The sequence below is a fragment of the Andrographis paniculata genome, unplaced genomic scaffold (genome assembly GCF_009805555.1).
Source record: "Andrographis paniculata isolate CXL003 unplaced genomic scaffold, ASM980555v1 Contig69END, whole genome shotgun sequence".
In the NCBI taxonomy this organism is placed as follows: Eukaryota; Viridiplantae; Streptophyta; class Magnoliopsida; order Lamiales; family Acanthaceae; genus Andrographis; species Andrographis paniculata.
Window position 1 is genome coordinate 8,117,374 of NW_026137605.1, and position 20,719 is coordinate 8,138,092.

General features: G+C 26.0%; 2 protein-coding genes across 2 annotated transcripts; one reads left to right on the top strand and one right to left on the bottom strand.

Annotated features, from left to right (window-relative positions):
• Nucleotides 1-1,743: 1,743 nt before the first annotated feature.
• On the bottom strand, nucleotides 1,744-2,719 carry LOC127263910 (zinc finger protein GIS3-like). Its single transcript, XM_051293200.1, has one exon. The coding sequence runs from the start codon at nucleotides 2,591-2,593 to the stop codon at nucleotides 1,952-1,954; it is 642 nt and encodes a 213-aa protein (XP_051149157.1). The 5' UTR covers nucleotides 2,594-2,719; the 3' UTR covers nucleotides 1,744-1,951.
• A 12,709-nt stretch (nucleotides 2,720-15,428) lies between these two features.
• Nucleotides 15,429-19,855, top strand: LOC127263861 (glycosyltransferase BC10-like). Its single transcript, XM_051293131.1, has 2 exons — nucleotides 15,429-16,138; nucleotides 19,046-19,855. The coding sequence occupies exons 1-2, from the start codon at nucleotides 15,542-15,544 to the stop codon at nucleotides 19,685-19,687; spliced, it is 1,239 nt and encodes a 412-aa protein (XP_051149088.1). The 5' UTR covers nucleotides 15,429-15,541; the 3' UTR covers nucleotides 19,688-19,855.
• The last annotated feature ends 864 nt before the right edge of the window (nucleotides 19,856-20,719 follow it).

The following is a 20,719-nucleotide window of genomic DNA, read 5'->3' on the forward strand; positions in this document are numbered from 1 at the left end:
TTTCTCTAATAAAATATTATATCAAAATATTATTTATATAAAAATTTTAATTAATATTTTATTTTAAATTAATTGTAAATTACAATAAAAAATAGTATATTTAATTTAAAAAATAACTCTTATGTTAAAGTATTTTAAAATTATATTTCAAAAATATATGTATATATAATTTTTATATAATATGTAGAGATAAATATATAATAAAAATAAAAATAAACTATGTTATATAATTAAAGTTCTGAGAATTTGTAAAAATTGTGTTTTTATTTACTAATAATGAAAATAGAAGTCTAAAAAAAGACCGAAAGAAAAATAATGTCAAATAATAATAATAATAAAATATTATAAATATATATATATATCTCAAAATTCCTTCAATTTAGAAGAATATGATAGAAAGTTTGATTGATGAAATATATTTGAGTATGTTTGTTTAATATTATTTTGGGTAAATTGTTTTTTAGTTCCGTAACTGAACCCCTTTATCATTTTAGTCATTTAAGTGGAGCCTGTCGCAAACTAGTCACATAAGTGAATAATTTTCGTTGTTTTAGTCTTCCGGCGCCGGAGACGCCCGCGTGGCTCGCCGGAGGTGAGCTGTCCGCCAGGTGTCGCTGACCTGGCAGACACGTGGATTTTTATTTTTTTTTTCATTTTCTTTTAATTTTTTAAATTTTTTTTAATTGTACCAAATAAAAAAATAAAAAAAATACAAATAAAATAAAAAATTAATTAAAAATAAGTTTTTAAAAAAATGAAAAAAAAAATCCACGTGTCCGCCGCTGACTTGGCGGACACGTCACCTCCGGCGAGCCACGCGGGCATCTCCGACATCGGAGGACTAAAACAACAGGCTCCATTTACGGGACTAAAATGATAAGGGAGTCCAGTTACGAGACTAAAAATACAGTTTACCCTATTATTTTTTATATTGAGTACGAAGAAACATATTCTTAATATAAAAATATTTCTTTAGTTTCGAAACAGTTGATAGCTTTGGTGAGTGACAGTGTTTAAGAGCACGAAATTTAGTAAATTAGTAATAGAATGTTATGATATTTATTTATTATTATTTTTTAATATAAGTGATGTTGTTGATATTTTTAAAATAAAAATAAATATATAGTTAACATAATTAAAATATATATTTATAAAAAATAAAATTTTATATAATAAAATGTATATTTATTTATTTATAATAACATAAATTAATATTATAAAAATAGAGAATTTTAAATATAGATAAAAATATTTATTTATTAGAGCTACAAATATGGTATTAGGAATTTAATTAAAAATAATTAAGTTAAATATGTTTATATATTGTAAATTTACTAAAAATACAAATGTGTCAAATGTTACGAGACATACTAAAATAAAAAATGTGCCAATTATTATGGGAGGAAGAGAATAATTAAATTGTTAATTTTCTGTATGAATAATTAAATTGTCGATTTTAATTGTCGATTTTTTTGTATGAATATGTATGTTGTTGTGTGAATATATGTTTTAATTAAAACTCTATTCATCTTTTATAATTATGTCATTTTTTTTTTTTTTTTGGTTGTTTATTAAATTTATATATTATTCATAACTTTAATTTATAACTTTCATTCAATTTTTTTTTTTAAATGCACTATTATTGTTTACATCCCAATATACCATCACTATTATATAGAAAAAGATATATAAAAAATATTGAATTAAATATTAGTTTAGACTAATTGTACTGAATGCACCAAATTAAATATTAACTATTAAAATTTTAATAGTTATAATAATTATTTATAAAATTACAAGACAGGAAGACTCATTACAACCCGAGTGGTAGAGATTTCCTTTCAAATATATAAAAAAAAAAAAGAAAAAAATTGAAAAAATATACAGAAGCCGAGCTGAGTATGATACAAGCGAGCCGATTAATTAGTCAATTAAGAATTCACAACACGGCTCACGGCGCGGCTGGAGCCAAGCTCAGATGCAAGTCCAGCCCAAATGCATCGTCATCATTCTCCCTCGGAAGCCCTCTCAAATTAAACCCACTAACATTTTCATTAATTTTCTTAATGGGCCGTTGAGGCCCAACATCAACAAGCCCATTTAATCGTCCACTATGCGCCGTAATGGGCCGTTGAAGCCCAATTTCTCCGGGAAAAGCGCAGCCGTACGATGAGGAGGTCCCGGAGCGGGGGACGTAAATCCACGGCTGGGAAGCGGCGGCGACGACGACGGAGCTCGCCGGAGCAAGGAGGTGCGGCGGCGGGGAGAAGGCGGAGGCCATGGGGTTCCGGGAGTACGAAACGGCGGCGTTTCGGGTGGCGTGGATTTGGGCGCGTTTGAGCTGCTGCCTCTCCTTCTTGTGGGCGTTCTGATGGCCGCCGAGGGCCTGTGAATTGGCGAACCCACGGCAGCAGTATTGGCACTCGTACTTCCGGTCGTCGGATTCCGGCGACACAGACGGCGGCGCCTTGTCGGAAATCGAATCTTCTGGTTCGTGATCGAATATTCCGGTGACGTTGAAGCCGAAGAGCTTTAAGCTGTGGTTCGTCGCCGGGGTGTCGTAGGGCTTGTTTTGGTACTCTACCTCCGCCATTCTTTACATACAAATATATATATGTATAGAGAGAGAGAGGGAGGGGGGGGGGGGGGGTGTATGTGTATGAAAGTGTGTAACTTTTGTTTTGTGGGTTAAGAGAGAAAGAGGTTGAGATTAAGTGAAGCGAAGAGTGAGGTAAGTGTTTGGGTGTGATTTGTTGCAATGTTCGAGGATATTTATAGAACTTTAAAGGTGTGTATCTATCATACCATGTATATACATATACGTACAAATATATGTATATATATGTAGAGAGAGAGAGTTGGGCAGCAATTGGGTTGGAACTTAATGGCACACAACACTTTACTTAGAAGATTTTAGCTCTGATTTTATTTTTTCAATTTTATCTTTTCAAAAAAATATCTAATTAAACATTCAATTTTTATTTATTTTATTACACTAAAATTTAATTTTACATTTAAAACATCACATCAATACATATTTATATCACATCAAACAATTATTTCAATTCAAAATTTTAATAATTATTTTCACTAATATAATTTTAATTATCTACTAATTATACTAATTATAAATTTTCGTGTCTACAGTGACTCATCCATCCAATGTGGGACGGAGGGAGTATTTTTTTATATTACTGATATGATTATTTATATTTTGCATAATATATATATATATATATATTTCAAACAAACACACTTAATCAAGCAAGGGATAGGTTACATCTAATCTAATTTTTTCAAAACTAAAAACTAGTTGATATGTTTTCCAAACTTGTTTGACAACCTAATTCAAAGTGGTGGAATTAATTGGAAGTAATCGAGGGCAAGAATGAATTATTAATATAAATACATAGAAATAGAAGTGTGATGAATTAATTTAAACTTGAGGGGGTGCAAGAATTGAATAAGGTGCATCATGATCATCATGTGGGCAATGTAGGGTTGTTGAACAATCAAATGGTTGGATTAAGGGTTACCTCCTTTTTCAGAAACAAAATTTTTAATTATAAGTGTGTAATCATATTGTTCATCCACACCTTCAAAATTTTCTTTACAAACATATATATATATATATATATATATATGGGTTGCGGATCTTGTGCTGATCCGAACAAGTTGACATGATGCTGATTTGATTGAATCAGCATATGCTACACGGTAATCATCATATATTTATATATAATACAATATATGTTGTGTTATAATATAATATATGATATATGATAAATATGCTAATATGTTGATTCAATCAAATCAATACCATACTGACTTGACCGGATCAACGGTTGATCCATACCCCTTTCTCTCTCTCTCTCTCTCTCTATATATATATATATATATATACTTCTTGTCATCAAATGATCAATGCAAGATCATGACAAACATGTAAGGTAAGGTAAAGGTAAGGAAGTGAGCATATTTGAGACAAAACCAAATGACATGTGCAATAATAATCAATCATCAATCAACCAACACATTACACACTTTCCTATTTGTCCACCTCTCCTTGAGTTTTAGCACTTTATTGTCCACCTAATTAGTAATCTTCATGCAATTAATTAGAACTAAGTAAATAATATCTATATATGTATATATATGTTACTTGCACTTCTTCACCATTATAATAAATAAATAAATTACTTCCTTTGAAATACAAACCATTTTATCACACCAAACTTACTATGTTCCTCCAACATCAATAAGCTATCTATTTAATTAACATACCAACCATTATAAAGCCAGCATCGTATTGACTAGCGCTATGATCTCTAACCACTAAACAAATATCACATATTTCTATATAACACAATGTTATATTGTACAATATAAAAACATATAAGGTACAATTTATATATGGGAGGGGATAGGGTGCTGAATGAAAAAAATTCAACACCCATGCTAAACAGAAATTAATTACTCTAATTTTTATAATTAATTAACATAATTATATATCATCAATTTTTAAGTGATCAACATGGGTGTTGAATTTTTTCATTAAGCACCCTATCATCTGTACTCCCTCCGTCAAGATATTTTGGATTTATTACTGTATATACGAGAATTTAGGTAAAATATAATTAACAAGTAATTAAAAAGTGTATCAGTAAAAATAATTATAGATTAAGATTAAAATAACTAAATAGTTTAATTAAAATTAAGAAAATTATAAAATTTTAAATTTAAAATGTGATGAAAGTGCATAATTATATTTTCAAAAATAGAAAGAACAAGTTATGTGGACTGACAAAAATAGAAAATAAGGAACAAATTATGTGGAATGGAGGGAGTATATGTTTTATAAATATAATTTTGTATCGAAATCAATAATATATTGTGTTATATTGAATTATATTATCTCCAACAAAGAATTTGTGTTTTACATTGTATTACTATGTATTGTTAGACATGTACAGTCTATAAAATTAAATGTTTGAACCAAACCAGCATCAATATGGAAACCACTCTAGTGTATAATATACATACATACATATATATATATTGTGTGTTTTCGTCATACTATGTTCATTTTTCTAAAAAATAGAATAAAATAATTTTTTCAAGCTTAGCTTTACGTGTGAAAGATCTTCCCAAATCTTGCTAACTACTACTGAAATGGACATTATATATATATATATATTATATATATATATAAAATAATACTTCAATTTTTATGTATAAATATAATGGATGAATATTTTACTCTCCTGTTTCAAAACAATAGTCTCATTTTTATAAATAATCATATCATCATAAAACTATCTTTTTTTTTATTATTATTACACAATTGCCACTATTTTTTACACCAATATACTCATAAGGATAAAAAATTTATTTATCCTTATTTTTTTATTAATTATCCATATAATATCAATATTTCTTAAATCTCATGTCCAATATAATAAGACTATACTTTTGGGTACGGCCGGTTATATTTATGTGCAAGTTTGCATTTACAAGAAAAGTAAAGTAGGATCATTTCGTTATCTTCAGCTAGGGTTAGAGTTGATGGACCGATTTAATCTGGACCGTTGGATTGGTATAAATTAATCACCTCGATGTTATTTCATTGTCGTTTTCCTTAAAGTTCTGTACTAGTAATTGACCGTGATTGATGATTAATTTTTAAAAAGTAATTATTATTGGCATGATTAAATTAATGAAGGCAAGGAATCAGTTTTAAAATATTATTTTATTTTATTTTTTATTAATCATGAGTATTCATGGCCCCTTCATACAAATTAATTTTTGCTAAATTAAAAGCCCATTTTAATTAATTATTTATTTTTTAAAACGTAGAGATCATATTTTCATGAATAATCATTTAGGCTCTATTTGGATCTCATCTTGAATTGAAGTAATATTGACACTAACAACTTCTAATAAATTTCATTTCAAATATTTTCCAAATTTTTTCAAGGTGAGATCCATTCATATTCTTATAGTTTATTTACTTGTATTACATTTTTTTTTTCCATAAAATAATAATACCAAATATATTTTTATTGAACTATATATTTTAAATTTATGTTTGGCCATAAAACAATGTTAATTCAAATTAAATTGTACTATCAATTTTGTCTTACTCTCTCCACATGAATTTTTATTAGATTAGATTATCATAGTTGAATGTACATATACACCTTAATTAGTACACTCAATCATATTCCAGCTATATTTAATATAATATTTTAAAAAATTAAAATAAATCTATAAAATTCAAATGGTAAAAAACCGTATATAAACTAAAAAAAAGCATACGTGTTTCTTTTGATAGGTTTTGGAAAATTTTGGTTTGTATTAGATATTCAAAATAATCTATGATGAAATGTTTAGAGAGAAAAAAATATACTTTAGTTTTTTAAAACGCAAAGTTCAAATAGTAGAAATTTTAGATTTGAGTGTCATCTAAAAATATTCTCGTGTTCTTTTTTTAATAATAATAATATATATATATTTACCATAAAAAATCAAAAGTAATCAAAAGTAAATTTTCATATTAAAACTTGTATTAAAAAATTTGAACCTATTTTTAAATAAAGAAGGGAGTATATATATATATTGGAAGTGCAGAAAACCCTCGTGGGGAACAAGGAGAATATTAGGCTACAACTTATATATATATATATATATATGCATGTCAGATGCATGGGCTACAGACAGACATTAATTGCTAACGTTGTATCCATCAAAAAAAAATAAAAAATAAAAAAAATAAAAAAAAATCATTTATATATACACACAAATACTATAATTAGCACATGGTTATTTCTTTTGTGACGGGGGTTTACATTGGAACATTACCATGTGCTATTTCTTCGTGCAATTGGGTCTTTAATTTGTCTGTCACTTGAGACAAAATGAAGGACCATTACTAATGTTTATTTCAATTTTTTAAGGGTATGTTTCTTTAGCAGTTTCTCTAAGTTTTACTATTTGAACTCTGCATTTTTGAAAAAAAATACTTTTTTTTTTTACAAAATATTTTATCAAACATTATTTTCATACAAAATTCAAATCAATTTTTTTTTCTAAACTCATCAAAAGAAACATACCCTAAATGTTTATGTCGATATGTAACAAGTAAATGGATATGCATACGCACTTTTGTTTGTATGAATTTACATTTATGAATAGACGATAATGGTTAAGAGTATTGAATTAATACAACATATAATATCTATATATATATATCCTATGTTATATGTGTTGTGTAAATATATATTTTTTGAGTATATATTGACAACAATTATAGTATGTGTTATGTGAGGTACGGTCATATATTGTTAGTACACGTATTGTATGTGTATTGTTAGTATGTGTTGTTAATGTATATTTTGTATATTATCAACACTAATTATAATTAACATAGTAAACCCCGCTTATATGTTCATATATACCTAATATATGTATCTTGATATTGGTGTATATTACAATTTATAATAATTTTTTTTTACTTCAAAACATTACATTTAATATTTATTTATCTTATTAAAAATATCACGTTCACAACATATTTTTTATTTAAACTGTCATGTACAAAAAAGCTGTATAAAGTCCAAATGAATATACATTTTTGCAATGGTATTTAACCCCCGAAGCCTCAGGTCACCTGCCACATATGATTCGCCTAGTGTGACTTTTCCGTCGAGTCTAGTTTGCAGGGTATTAGGTTCGTCCGGGAGTTTACCCAGTGCGCACTTTCGAGTATCTCAGATCAAAAAAAAAAAAAAAAACACACACACACAAAAAGATATATAAAGCCCAAAAGTCCGGTGGTTATGTGAGGTGGATTCATAATACACAAAATATTTGTTATTACAAAGTCAATATTTGATTAATTAAGCTATATGTTGTAAATGGTGTATGCACACCACTCAAATTGAAAACACTTTTAGGGGTGGGGGTGGGGTGGGTGTTTATTTTTTTATTTTTATTTTTTAATCATGGTTAATTAATTTAAAATATTTATAACCATTATCCTCCAAGATTGCCTAAATCCAATAATGGTCCACATAATAAAGTACAAAAGATTAACCCTAATCAAAGGGACCTCTAATGGAAGATATATAACCATGTCATGACACAACTTCCCAATAAGCTTTGTGATCATCTTTGTCCCCTTATGACAGCCATTACTTTGGAAGAATCCAAAAAGTTGAGGATACAAGAAAAAGACCAAAGTTATTAGGACTTATAGGCAATCTTTAAGACATTATTGTTAAGAAGGGATCCGCGACTTCGTTTCAAAATCAATTTGTGATAACAGAAGTTGTAATTTTTGGGAAACAATGGTTGTGTTCTTTTAGTATTTAAGTATTTTTAAAATTTATGTTGTTAGCTTTTAGAATTGTGAAAGCATTATTAAAATATTTATAATTATTATTTTTGAATGTTTTGTAAGAATATATATATATATATATATATTATTAGCAATTGTGCGTGACGAAAATTAAAAACAAACACGCTCCATATGTGTGTGTTTGTGTTTGTGTTCTTTAAAGGGTATGTTTCTTTTGCCAACAATATCAGATTTATACTATTTAGATTCTGTATTTTTCGAAAAAAATATAATTTTTTTCTCACAAAATATCTCATCATACATTATTTTAATATCAAATCTAAACCAAAATTTTCTCAAACCTATCAAAAGAAACACACCCTTGTGTTTTATATGATTTGGGAAATTTTCGCAATTTTTTATCAGAATCAAATTGAACAATTTCTTTCAAATTTTAGAGCTAAAAATTTAAAATGGTTAGATAATTTTTTTTTAATATGCACCTCTATAGTTGAATTTTAATAAAATTTCACATATTTTTAATATAAAATATTATATTTGAAACAATGATGATAGTTAGAGATGTTCTTATTATATATTTCCTCCGTCCCAAACATCCTGCAACATTTCCTTTTTTTATATCTCAAACACTTTGCAATATTTCTAAAATAGAAAATAATTAATTATACTTAATCTCTACCCCACACTTTATCCACTCACATCATCCAAATAAAACAAATAAAATATATATTTCTCTGTCCATCACATCATCTAATTTCTAAATTATCCTACTTAATACTACCAACCTAAAAACTCGTGCCAAAAAGTAAATGTTGCATATTGTTTTAGAAGGAGAGAGTATTTTACATGTATTCCCAATTTTTGAACACTTTAAAACACATATATATATATATATATATTTATATAAGCAATCCAAACAATGTGGGGTGACTCATACAAATGCCTTTATGTTCACTCCAATTGACAACCCTACTTTATTTATTTAATTTTTTATTTGAATACTTGCATTAATAAAGTTGTGGGTGTATCAAGTGGAGTGAGCTTTATTAAGTCATGTCAATTGACTATTTTATTTATTTATTTATTTAATAATAAAATTTTTTTTAAAAAAAAAAAAAAGATAAAAAGTTGTTACATATGCATGCATGTATGTTCCAAGGAAATATGATCACTGATAACGGTAACATACGTCTGTTAATAATAATAATTATAATAAATGAAAAAAAAAAATATGTCTTGTTAATTTTTATTTTATTTTATTTTTAATGACGCACATACGTATGGTTAAATTGAATGCACGTTGTTTTGTTTTGATTTTGATTTTGCATCCGAATTAATTATGTCAATTTGTTTAGATATAGAAATTAAAAAATAATATTAATATTGTGATACAAAAATAAAATAGATAAAAAGTAAATGAAGATATTTTATAAAATTTATTTTTAATTGATTAAAGAAAAAAGTGATGTGATAATTGGAAAAAATGACAAATTAATTACTCCCTCCGTCCCATTGAAAGGTTACCATTTTTCATTTTCGTCGGTCCCAAAACAAGGTTATCATTTCCTAATTTAGTAATTGTACTACCTACTTAACATAATAAATACCCTTTCAACTTACAATATATTACACAAATGCCATTACTTTTATACGACACGATACTAGTATGGGTATTTTTGTCCTTTTCACTACAATTCAATATAATACTAATATTTAAAATTCTACGTGCAAAAAACAAACGCCACTCTTCCAACGGGACGGAGGGAATATTATACTCTCCGTTTGGACTAATTATGTCACTTTATTTGGACATGAAGACCAAAAAATACTCTCCACGTCTACTTTGAAAGTTTATATTTGTTTTTTACCTGTTGATATTTGAATATTAATTATTATATCAAAATATAGTATAAATCAAGAAAAAAAATGACAAAAATATTTTTATTCGTGTCTTATAATACTAAAAGAAGAACGGTTAAAACAAAATTATACAAATATAAGAATATGTTTAATATTAAGTATAATTACGCAAAAAGTAAATGTAAACTTATTAAATAGACGATGGAGTAATAAATAATATTTTAATATAAAAGTAAAATATGTAAAAAGTAAAGTGTGAGTATTATAATAAATTTATTACAGAATTGATAAAAATGTAACGTGAAAAGTAAAGAAAAAAATTATAGAAAATTGATTATTATTTGTTAAAATATGAATATAAAATTGTGAGTGAATACAATTATTTATTATAAATTAATAGTAAGTGAATTTAACGGACAATAAAAAAAAAACAAAAAGCTTAATATAATTATAGCGGATGAAGAAAGTATTTATTAAAGCATTAATAACAAAATTAGGAGTAAATAAAATTATTTATTATAAATATATTGCGCATAAATTTAATAGATTTAAAATATAAAAAAAACTAAGATAAATATAATATATAAAAAAAAATATTTTTAAATAAAAATAAATATTTTATGTAATATTTTGAATGATAAATAAAAGCTAAATGTAAGATCTTGAAGGGGAAAAGAATGATAAATTTAAATAAGAAAAAATGTGACCATACCTTGAATGTTGAATACCATCTTCGTTCCAATTCAAATTATTCATTTTATTTATTTTTTATTGTCACAATTCAAAGTATTTATTCTTATTTTTTAAAAAAATAATAATACATTAATATCAAAATATTTTTTAATTTTTATTTAAAATTCTAACAATTACTTTATACATAAAAATTAAAAAAATAAAAATGTTCCACTAATCAAAATCTCAAAAGGTCCCATCGAATTTAGACGAAGAAATATTAATTTATATTTTTTTAGGTGAAAATAAATATCAAATATAATATTTAAAATAATACTCCGTAATTACAAAAAAATTTGAATAGGAGAAAAGTAAATGTTAAATTAATATGTGCTTGATAAATTCATACTACCAATATTCTTTTTATTGATTGAGGGTTTTTTTTATTATTTATTTAAAATACAATCGGTCTTTTTGCATTTCTTTAAATTACTGTTTTTATGTTTTTCTCATTTTTTTAAAACATATTTTATTTATATTTTTATTACATTATTTATCTAAATTGCAGATAAAATATTGACCAATATAAGTTCATGTTGCCATGTGGGCAATTCAGACTCTTCACGTGTCAGCAGGATGTCTGACATTCTATCATGCCACGTCAGCACTTAGACGGACGCACTTACACATATGTCCATTTATATTACATATATATACAAATAAATAAATAAATATCCACAAATGCGAAGCAGCCAGGAATATGATGGACAATTAATTAATTAATTAATTAACTGTTAAATAATTTAAGCCCAAAATCAACAAATCAGTTCATCACGGAACTTGAAAGCTTAAATTAAATAAAAATTCATAGACGTCATTGCTTATGAAACTAAAATATTTTTGATTAATCAGACCATTATATAAATATGTATATATATATATACATTAGTTTTACATTTATATTACTTTCTCCGTGTCTGCTCATTTGGATCGGACACGAGTTTTAATCAAAGTGAGTAATAATGGTTACTTTTTTCGTAATAATTTTTTACTTAAAAAAAGTAACGAGAATATTTTTTAATGATAATCCAAAAAATAAAATAAATATAGATTTGAATGACAGATAATATTTTACAATATATATATATATATATGCATTGATTGATAGGTGGGCCTCACCATCTCTGTGAAATGGGTCAGACTGTGAGCCCAAATAGAAAAGGCTCTTATAACCCGAAACTTGAACGTTATTTGGATCCAATTTGATGAAAGTTGGGGTTTGTTATGGGTTTATTTTTATTTTTTTGTTATGATTTGAAATGAGCCGTTAGATTTGATTTTTTTTTAAAAAAAAAATAGTATTTTTGATATAATATTTTGTAAAATAAAATAATACTTCTTCTGTCCACACATAAAATATACAATTACTTTTGGCACGGTGTTTAAGAAATAATAGTATTTTAATTATAGTTGATAGTTAAAACTAGTGTTATGACAATTTTGTTCTTACTTTTTGGTGTAAAAGCAACGATCTGATGTAAAGTAGAGGTATTTGTGAAAAAATTGAGATATTTAATTAAATGTTTACTTTGTAATTGGACGTCTCAAAATAGAAATATGTATATTTTCTAGCCGGACGAAGAGAATATATTTTTATTGAAAATTGTATTAAATGAATAATGTTGATTTTGATTTAAAATGTTAAAAGAATATACGTGAATTTAAATAAAGTATAATTTATAAATAATTAAAAAATATATTAATAAAAATAATTATTATATATATTATAAATAATTATATGTTAAGATTAAACTAATTAATTAATTTAATTGAAATATACAAAATATTGATTATGAAAATTAAAATATGATTAAAATATATAATTTTTTTTCTATAAAGTAAATAAAAAATAAGATGAGACGTACGGAAATAAAAAAAAAAAAAAATAGACAAATAAAGTAGAATCGAGAAAATATTATATATTTTTATAAAATATTTTTAAAGCATGTTGCAAAACTTCAATGTTATAGTAATATTTTATATATATTACTATTTTAATTGATTACTTGTATATAATTATTATTTTAACAAAGTGAACCATACACTTAATTATTTATAAATAATAAATTATGTACATTATTGAAAATTTATATATAAATTCCTACATAATATTAACATTTTATTATTATTATTATTATTATTATTATTTTTTAGATTACACCGTTCTTTGAATATGAGTTTAAACAAATATATTATTGTATTAGTTTATTGGGATATAAAATAAATATATTTTGAAATGAATATGTGTGAGTTAATAATATAACAAAAAAATTGATAATTGAATGGATAAATAATTGTTGTATTTTTTTTATAAATATATGTAATATTAAATGATATAAGTTTAAAAAAAATACATATAAATAAATTATTCGGTATAAATAATAAATTATGTATTTTCTGTCAATAAATAAAAATGAAACATAGGGTAAATAAATATTGCTTGGTTCCAATAATATAGGAAAATTAATGTTTTGTTTTTTTATAATTTTCTTCTCACGTTTTCTCAAAAAAATTAATAAATTAAATATATTTATTATTTTTATATTTTCTCCACAATTTATTATAACTCACATAAAAAAAAATTATTTTTCAACAATGCCACGAAACAAACAAAGTCTCATAGGTCAAGATTGAGTCGTCAAAGCATTCCCAGAAATGCGACACTTGGCTGTTTTGCTTTGACCCGTCAATATCCAAACACGGCTTCCTCTCTTCTATTGTACAGTTAAAAACGTGTAGCCATCCTGTAACGACTTTGTGTGATTCTGTCTGCTTCCAACCGCCAACACGCTTTTAGCAAATTATCATGAAATTTTAATATTTTATTTTATGATTTAAAAATTATATATTTTTTTAATTGAAATATGATATAATTCAATAGTAAATAGTTGAAAATAAACGCACCCTAAATAAAAAACATAAGGTTACATTTGGTTTTGGTGGTAAGTTATGAAGTACGGTAGGAAGTTCAGAATTTACATAGTAATGAGTTACTATTATTTCAAGGTTTTTATTATTTAATTTACATAATTTTTAATAAAAAATATATTACCTTTTACTACAAAATAATGTGTCAAATTAGCATTTAAATTAAAATTCAAATAGCCAAAAAAAAAAAAAAAAAAAAAACCCTTTTAGAGAAAACAAACCAAAACATTTTGAAATGAGCTTTATATTCCTTCTGTCTCATTGGAAGAGTAACGTTTACTTTTTTTATGTAAATTTTTTAATATTAATATTATATTAAATTATAATAAAAAGGACAAAAATATTTCTATTATTATTGTATAATATAAAAATAATGGCATTTGTATAATATATTGTATTAAGTAGATAGTACAATTATATAGCAAAATGCTATATTCAAAAGTCTCTCTCCCTATGTTTTACTTATTAATCATAATCAATCACCTAACAATTCCCATTAATATTTATGCTAATTCAATATAATTTTCCATTCCATCTTTAATTTAAGGTCTCCCCTCACTTCATTTATACAGATTGAGATTTCACATTATTGTAAAATCCCAATAACCAAAATGTAAATTCATTAATTAAATTATTATTGCACTTACCACTAATAAAATAACGCAGTATATTAATTACTATTTCCCAGTATTTCTGTAAAAAAGTAAACATAAATCTGTATTATATATATTTATTAAACAATTACACAAATTTTAATATTCTTGCTGCATGTGAACTGTCTAATTTTAATGCTGTTAAGAAAATATTTACTAAATTACAATGAATTTTGTAAGACACAATCAGAGCAAATTTTATTTTAATTAATCAATATATCGCTGGTAAATTTTCTTTACCTTCTACAGTTTTTGGACCAAAAATTAAATATATTTACCTTTTCCATCACTATAGTATAATTTTTTTTTATTATTTATTTATTATTATTTTTTTAAAGTTAAATTGCAACAAAATTTATAGTGGTTTTATGAAATTGCACCAAATTAATTCTATTTCTAAAACTGCATCAAATTCTTTAGTAGTTTTATAAACTTTGTGTCTAAAATCCTTCGCAGCACTTATTTAACGGTATTTGATCTAAATACGTTCAAACTGCGAATACATTTTAGAATCTTAATTTTTAAATCTCTAAAATTATAAATATATATTTATTTTTTTTATGTTTAGTCTCAAAATTAATTATTTTTATCAGGTTTTAATAGTTTATTTTTACTTTTTTGAGGCTAAATATAAGAAAAATAAATATATTTGTAATTTTAGAAGTTTAGAAATTGAAATTCTAAAATTTATTCCCAATTTGGATGCATTTAGGTCAAATACCGTTTAATAAGGACTGCCTAAAAAATTAAATGTAGAATTTATGAAACTATAAGAAAGTTTAAATTTTGTAAAACTGCATATAAATTTTGTGCAATTTTATCTATTTTTTTTAAAGCCCTATATATTTTGTCACACTTTTATACGCGTCTCAGATTCAGTTACCATATATGGAACTTTCAATTATTTATTTCTCACCAAAAAAAAAAAAGAAAAAATTATTTAGAAATTCAGAATTGCTCCGGTGAAGAGGCTCTAAGAATCGACCATTCGCCGGCGCCGGAGGCACCGATGAAATACGAGGGCCAAAGTCCTTTCTCAGGCGGCGGAAAGTCGCCGGCGACGACGATCACGACGTACTCGCTCGTCAATCTCTTCTCCTATCTCTTCCTAATCGTCACCGGATTCACATTAGGAGTCGTCTTCTCCTACTCAAAAACCTTTTCATTCAATCTGCAGCTCACAAACGGCGGTTTCTCCATCTTCACCTCACAATCGCCGCCTCCTCCGGCGAAAACCGCGGCGGCGCTCGATTCGAAATCGAATTCGAGCGGCGGCGGTGGTGCGGTTACCGATGATTCTCCTCCGAGCAGCCATGCGGTTGAGGAGTATTTTCTAAAATCACCGCCTGTGACTCACAGCATGGCGGACGAGGAGCTGATGTGGCGTGCATCGATGGTTCCTAAAATCCGCGGCTTCCCATCCAACGGTGTTCCGAAGGTGGCCTTCATGTTCCTGACGCGAGGGCCGGTGATATTAGCGCCGCTCTGGGAGGTGTTCTTCAAAGGCCACCAGGGGATGTACTCAATCTACGTACACTCCGACCCGTCTTATTCCGGGTCGGATCCGCCCGGATCCGTTTTCCATGGCAGGAGAATTCCAAGCAAGGTCAGTCTCTGTCATAATTTCATTTTTTTTTTTCGTAACTCTTCAATTTTCATTATTTTGTTCTAATTTAATGCCTGCATTCATACACGCCATTAATTAATTCTTGCATAGATCAACGTCGTATATATATGTTTATTTTCGTTTTTGCATTCTTGATAGATTGCAAATTATGTCTGATTTCTAACACATTGAAACATAATACCAAAATTTATTAGAATCATGATTAGAAAATATATTAGAATTGTGTTTAGATATGTTTTGGGATTGTGAGAGTTTTTGGAGAGTATGATAATAGTAAAAACGTAGAAAAAAAAAATCTGAATTTGATATCATATAAATAATCAATATTATTTAATTTTTTTTTTTAACGAAAATAGAATTTCGTTTGGTTGCAAGTTAGGAATTGTGATTGAAATTCTGATTATTAGATAATGATATTGTTTTCAATATATATATTTCAATAATATATTTAATATGAATGTCATTTTGCAAAGAATTAAATTTTACATATTCCTATATAATTAATATAAACTAATTCATAAAAGATAAAAAATTTAAAACCTACATAAATATATATATATTTGTTTATTCAATTAGTAGATAAATAGAAATAGAATATACAAGTGTGATTCAGCTTTAAAATATTGAAAAAATAAAAGAGATAAAGAAAAATTAAGAATATATATAGTATCAATTTATGCTTCAATTGTAACTATAGACCTATTTTTTTATTTAATATTTTAAATGGCAAATAGGGCTTTGTTTATGTAGAAATTGATTTTAATTTTTTTTTCTTTTTTTACTGTATAATCTTTATAATTTTTAATAAAAATATATTTTTGTATTCTGACTTACAAAATAATAGATGCAAACCAAACATTAAAAAAAAAAAAGTAAAGTTACAGATATAGTGTTTAATATAAATATATATATATATATATATATATTAAATTCTACTATTGATAAGGTGCTAAAAGTGATTTGAAAAAAATACTTTATAAATATATAATGAAAATTTTTAACTGATTGATTATATACCAAAATAGGAAATACACTCTTTGTGGCAAAAACAAAATACTAAAACTGCTAATTTGTGGAAATTTTAACTGATTGATTATATACCAAAATAGGAAATACACTCTATTTAGAATCATATAGATTAAATAGTAAAAAACTTATAATAAACAAAAACTAAAGAATTCTTTACTTTAAAGGCATATATTTGAATTTTATCAAATTCTACACTAATGATAATTTTAATTAAATTATAAAAAGACTTTTATTTATTTATTTATTTTTCTTTCAAGAAAGAGTTGATGTATAAGTTTGAACAAATTCGAGACCACTTAATTAGCCAATACAGCAATGAAATCCTCATGTCATCTGTTTGAATTGTCCCACCGTATGGCTCTTTTGTATGACTTATTTTTTAAGAAATTTAAAAATATATATATCAAAAAAAGGGACCATATGGTTCTTTTGAATTTTGATTAATTTGGTTACAATATTCTATTATGTGAAAGAAAATAATTTATTTTGTTAGAGACCATGCAAATATATATTGGATAGTAAAAAATAAAAAATTGAGTTTCAAAAGAATATATTCACCACCTCATAATTCATATTATTATCAAAATTATGCAACTATTAATTCATGCATGTTTGAGTTGAGTAAAAGGCTCATTGGGAGAACTTATTTATTTTTTTAATATTTTTATTTAAATAATATTTTATTAGAGAAAATAATTTATTTTTAAGTTTATGCAAATGCTCTTATCTTTTAATTATATATATATATATACTACTATTTTAGTTATAAAAAATTTCTATAAAAATATATATAAATTTCTTTATCAAAATACAAACTAAATATATAAATTTCATTATATAAAATATATTTTTTTAATAATTTTTGGTCCCATCCTTCCCCTAGTGAAAAGATGCCTTATTATGAACATTAATTAGTGGTGCATGCATATGATGAGACCGTTAAGGTTGAAGAAATTGTCCTAAGAAATTGAAGATTATTTATTTATTTATTAATTATTTTATGTGAGGCATTTTTAATATCAATTTTTGTGAAATAGGAAATATATATATATATATATTGAGAATTGTATAAATAAATATATATATATATATATATTATTGGGTAAACAAAAGCTTTGACTTCAGCGAAACATCTGTGTTTATTTTGTTTTCTGTAAAATAAGTGTGTATGTGACAAAGTTATTATTAAGTTTGTTTGGATTGTATTTTATTTTAATTTTGTAAAATGTTTAATTTAAACATTATTTTGATATAATATTATATAAAATATAATATTATATTCCCTCCGTTCCAAAAGATTTGTCTTGTTTGTCCATTTTCGTTCGTCACAAAACAATTGTCTTGTTTCCTTCCTTATTTAGTAGTCGTGGTCCCACTTTATAACAAAATTATTCATACTTTTCCATACTATCCATAATTATTACTCTAACATACTCTTTAAAATCCTTAAAAAAACAAAGACATTTTATTCTTAAATTCTCGTGCCAACTCTCAATAAAACACTTCTTTTGGAACGGATGAAGTATTTTATTAAAACAATATAAAGTACATAGCAAAAAAAAAATAAATTTGAATGAAGAATAGACTAATCATATTTTGACTTTGAACAAATAAATTTATTTTAAACTATTCTCTTCTTATGAACATAGTATAATTTTCACCCGATTAGCCATAAGTTTATTTTTTAAATTCCATTTTTATTTTGATATATAATCTCCATTCTTTAGTTTATTATTTTAAATAAAAAAATATATTAAATAGTAAATCATTAAAAAAATATTCTTTCATCAAAATAAATTCAATTTCTTTTTTAACCGATCCTAAAACTTGATCAATCTTTCATTTTTATATGTTCAGGAAGTCCGATGGGGCAACGTTAACATGGTCGAAGCCGAGCGGCGGCTCCTCGCCAACGCAATCCTCGACTTCTCAAACCAATACTTCGTCCTCTTGTCCGAATCCTGCATTCCCGTCTTCAATTTCTCAACTGTCTACTCCTACCTGCTCAACTCAACCCATTCTTACATCGAATCCTACGACCTCCCGGGCCCCGTTGGGCGCGGGCGGTACAACCGCCACATGGCCCCATTAATTACCGTCGACCAATGGCGTAAAGGCTCCCAATGGTTCGCATTGTCCCGAGACCTCGCCGTCGAGGTTGTCTCCGACACAACATATTTCCCGGCCTTCCAAAAACATTGCCACGGCTCATGCTACGCCGACGAGCATTACTTGGCGACGTTCGCAAGCATGAAATTCGGGTCGAGGAATTCGAACCGGACGTTGACTTGGGTCGATTGGTCAAAGGGCGGGCCCCACCCCGGAAGGTTCTATAGACAACATGTGACTCCTGAATTCTTGGAGTGGCTTAGGAGTGGAAGTGTTTGTGAGTATAATGGTAAGAAGACAAACATGTGTTATATGTTTGCAAGAAAATTTACACAACATGCCTTGGGGAGACTTTTGAGGTTTGCTCCTACAGTCTTGCACTTCTACTGATGATCATGGTATAGAATTATTTTTATTTTTTTTAATTTTTAATTTTTTTTTATAATTGGAATGTGGGAAGAAAGTAATTGATTGATTGATTGATTATTTTATTTTGCAAAATTTCAGACAGCTTACTACCCTGTATTAATTTGTACTACTACTGAAAATTGGATTCAATGACACATTATTTGTTATGTTTGACTGTATTTTTCTTGTTTTGTTTGGTTGTTTTTACAAAGGTATATTTTTATTATTTTTCTACAATCACATGTTATTATTCCAATTTTTTAAAATATTAATCAACATCCAAATGATCAATTTGAACCCGTAATCTGACAGTAGTTCATTCTTCACCGGGTCATCAGTTACGGTTTGTATCTCATGGTTGAATAGTTGTTTTAATAGATAATAGTGAATTCTTCTTGAGGACTACGAAGATTGCATAAGTATATACTATAAGAAAAAATCATTTTTGCAACAAAATTTTTTTCTCTAAATTTACTTTTTCCGTTACTAATGACATTAGAGACGGAATTAGAAATGGAATTACGTTAGCTATGTAAATTTTAGGGACATAATTCCGTTACAAATATATATATATATTTTTTTTATAGTGATAACAATGGAAAAATATTGTTAAAAGAGCATAGTTTATTTTTTTTTATATAAATACCAATATTATTATTATTTTATTTATTGTTCTTGAAAATAGAAATATAGTATAATGGTGAAACCCTCGACCCTTTAATATTATATTCCCATCTTGTCTATTCTTCCCTTCTATTTCTTCCTTTTGTATTCGAAGTGTAGGCACCCATAACCTCTCATTTAAACCAAAAATTTTGGCTAGACAAGCAAAATATATACATATATATATATATATTTTAAATATCATATCAACTATGAATGTTTTCGATTTTGTTTTTGAATGAATGTGCTTTTAATATTAAATATAAAAAATCGTATTGATAATATAAAAAAATAATAGTACTTTATATTGAATTATTATTTTTTTATAGATAAATAGAGTATATATTGTAT

Bases quoted from the DNA above. Each gene is read 5' to 3' on its own strand.
- LOC127263861 (XM_051293131.1), top strand. From the start codon at position 15,542: ATGAAATACGAGGGCCAAAGTCCTTTCTCAGGCGGCGGAAAGTCGCCG. The intron at 16,139-19,045 runs GTCAGTCTCTGT...TTATATGTTCAG, and splicing joins GCAGGAGAATTCCAAGCAAG to GAAGTCCGATGGGGCAACGT.
- LOC127263910 (XM_051293200.1), bottom strand. From the start codon at position 2,593: ATGGCGGAGGTAGAGTACCAAAACAAGCCCTACGACACCCCGGCGACG.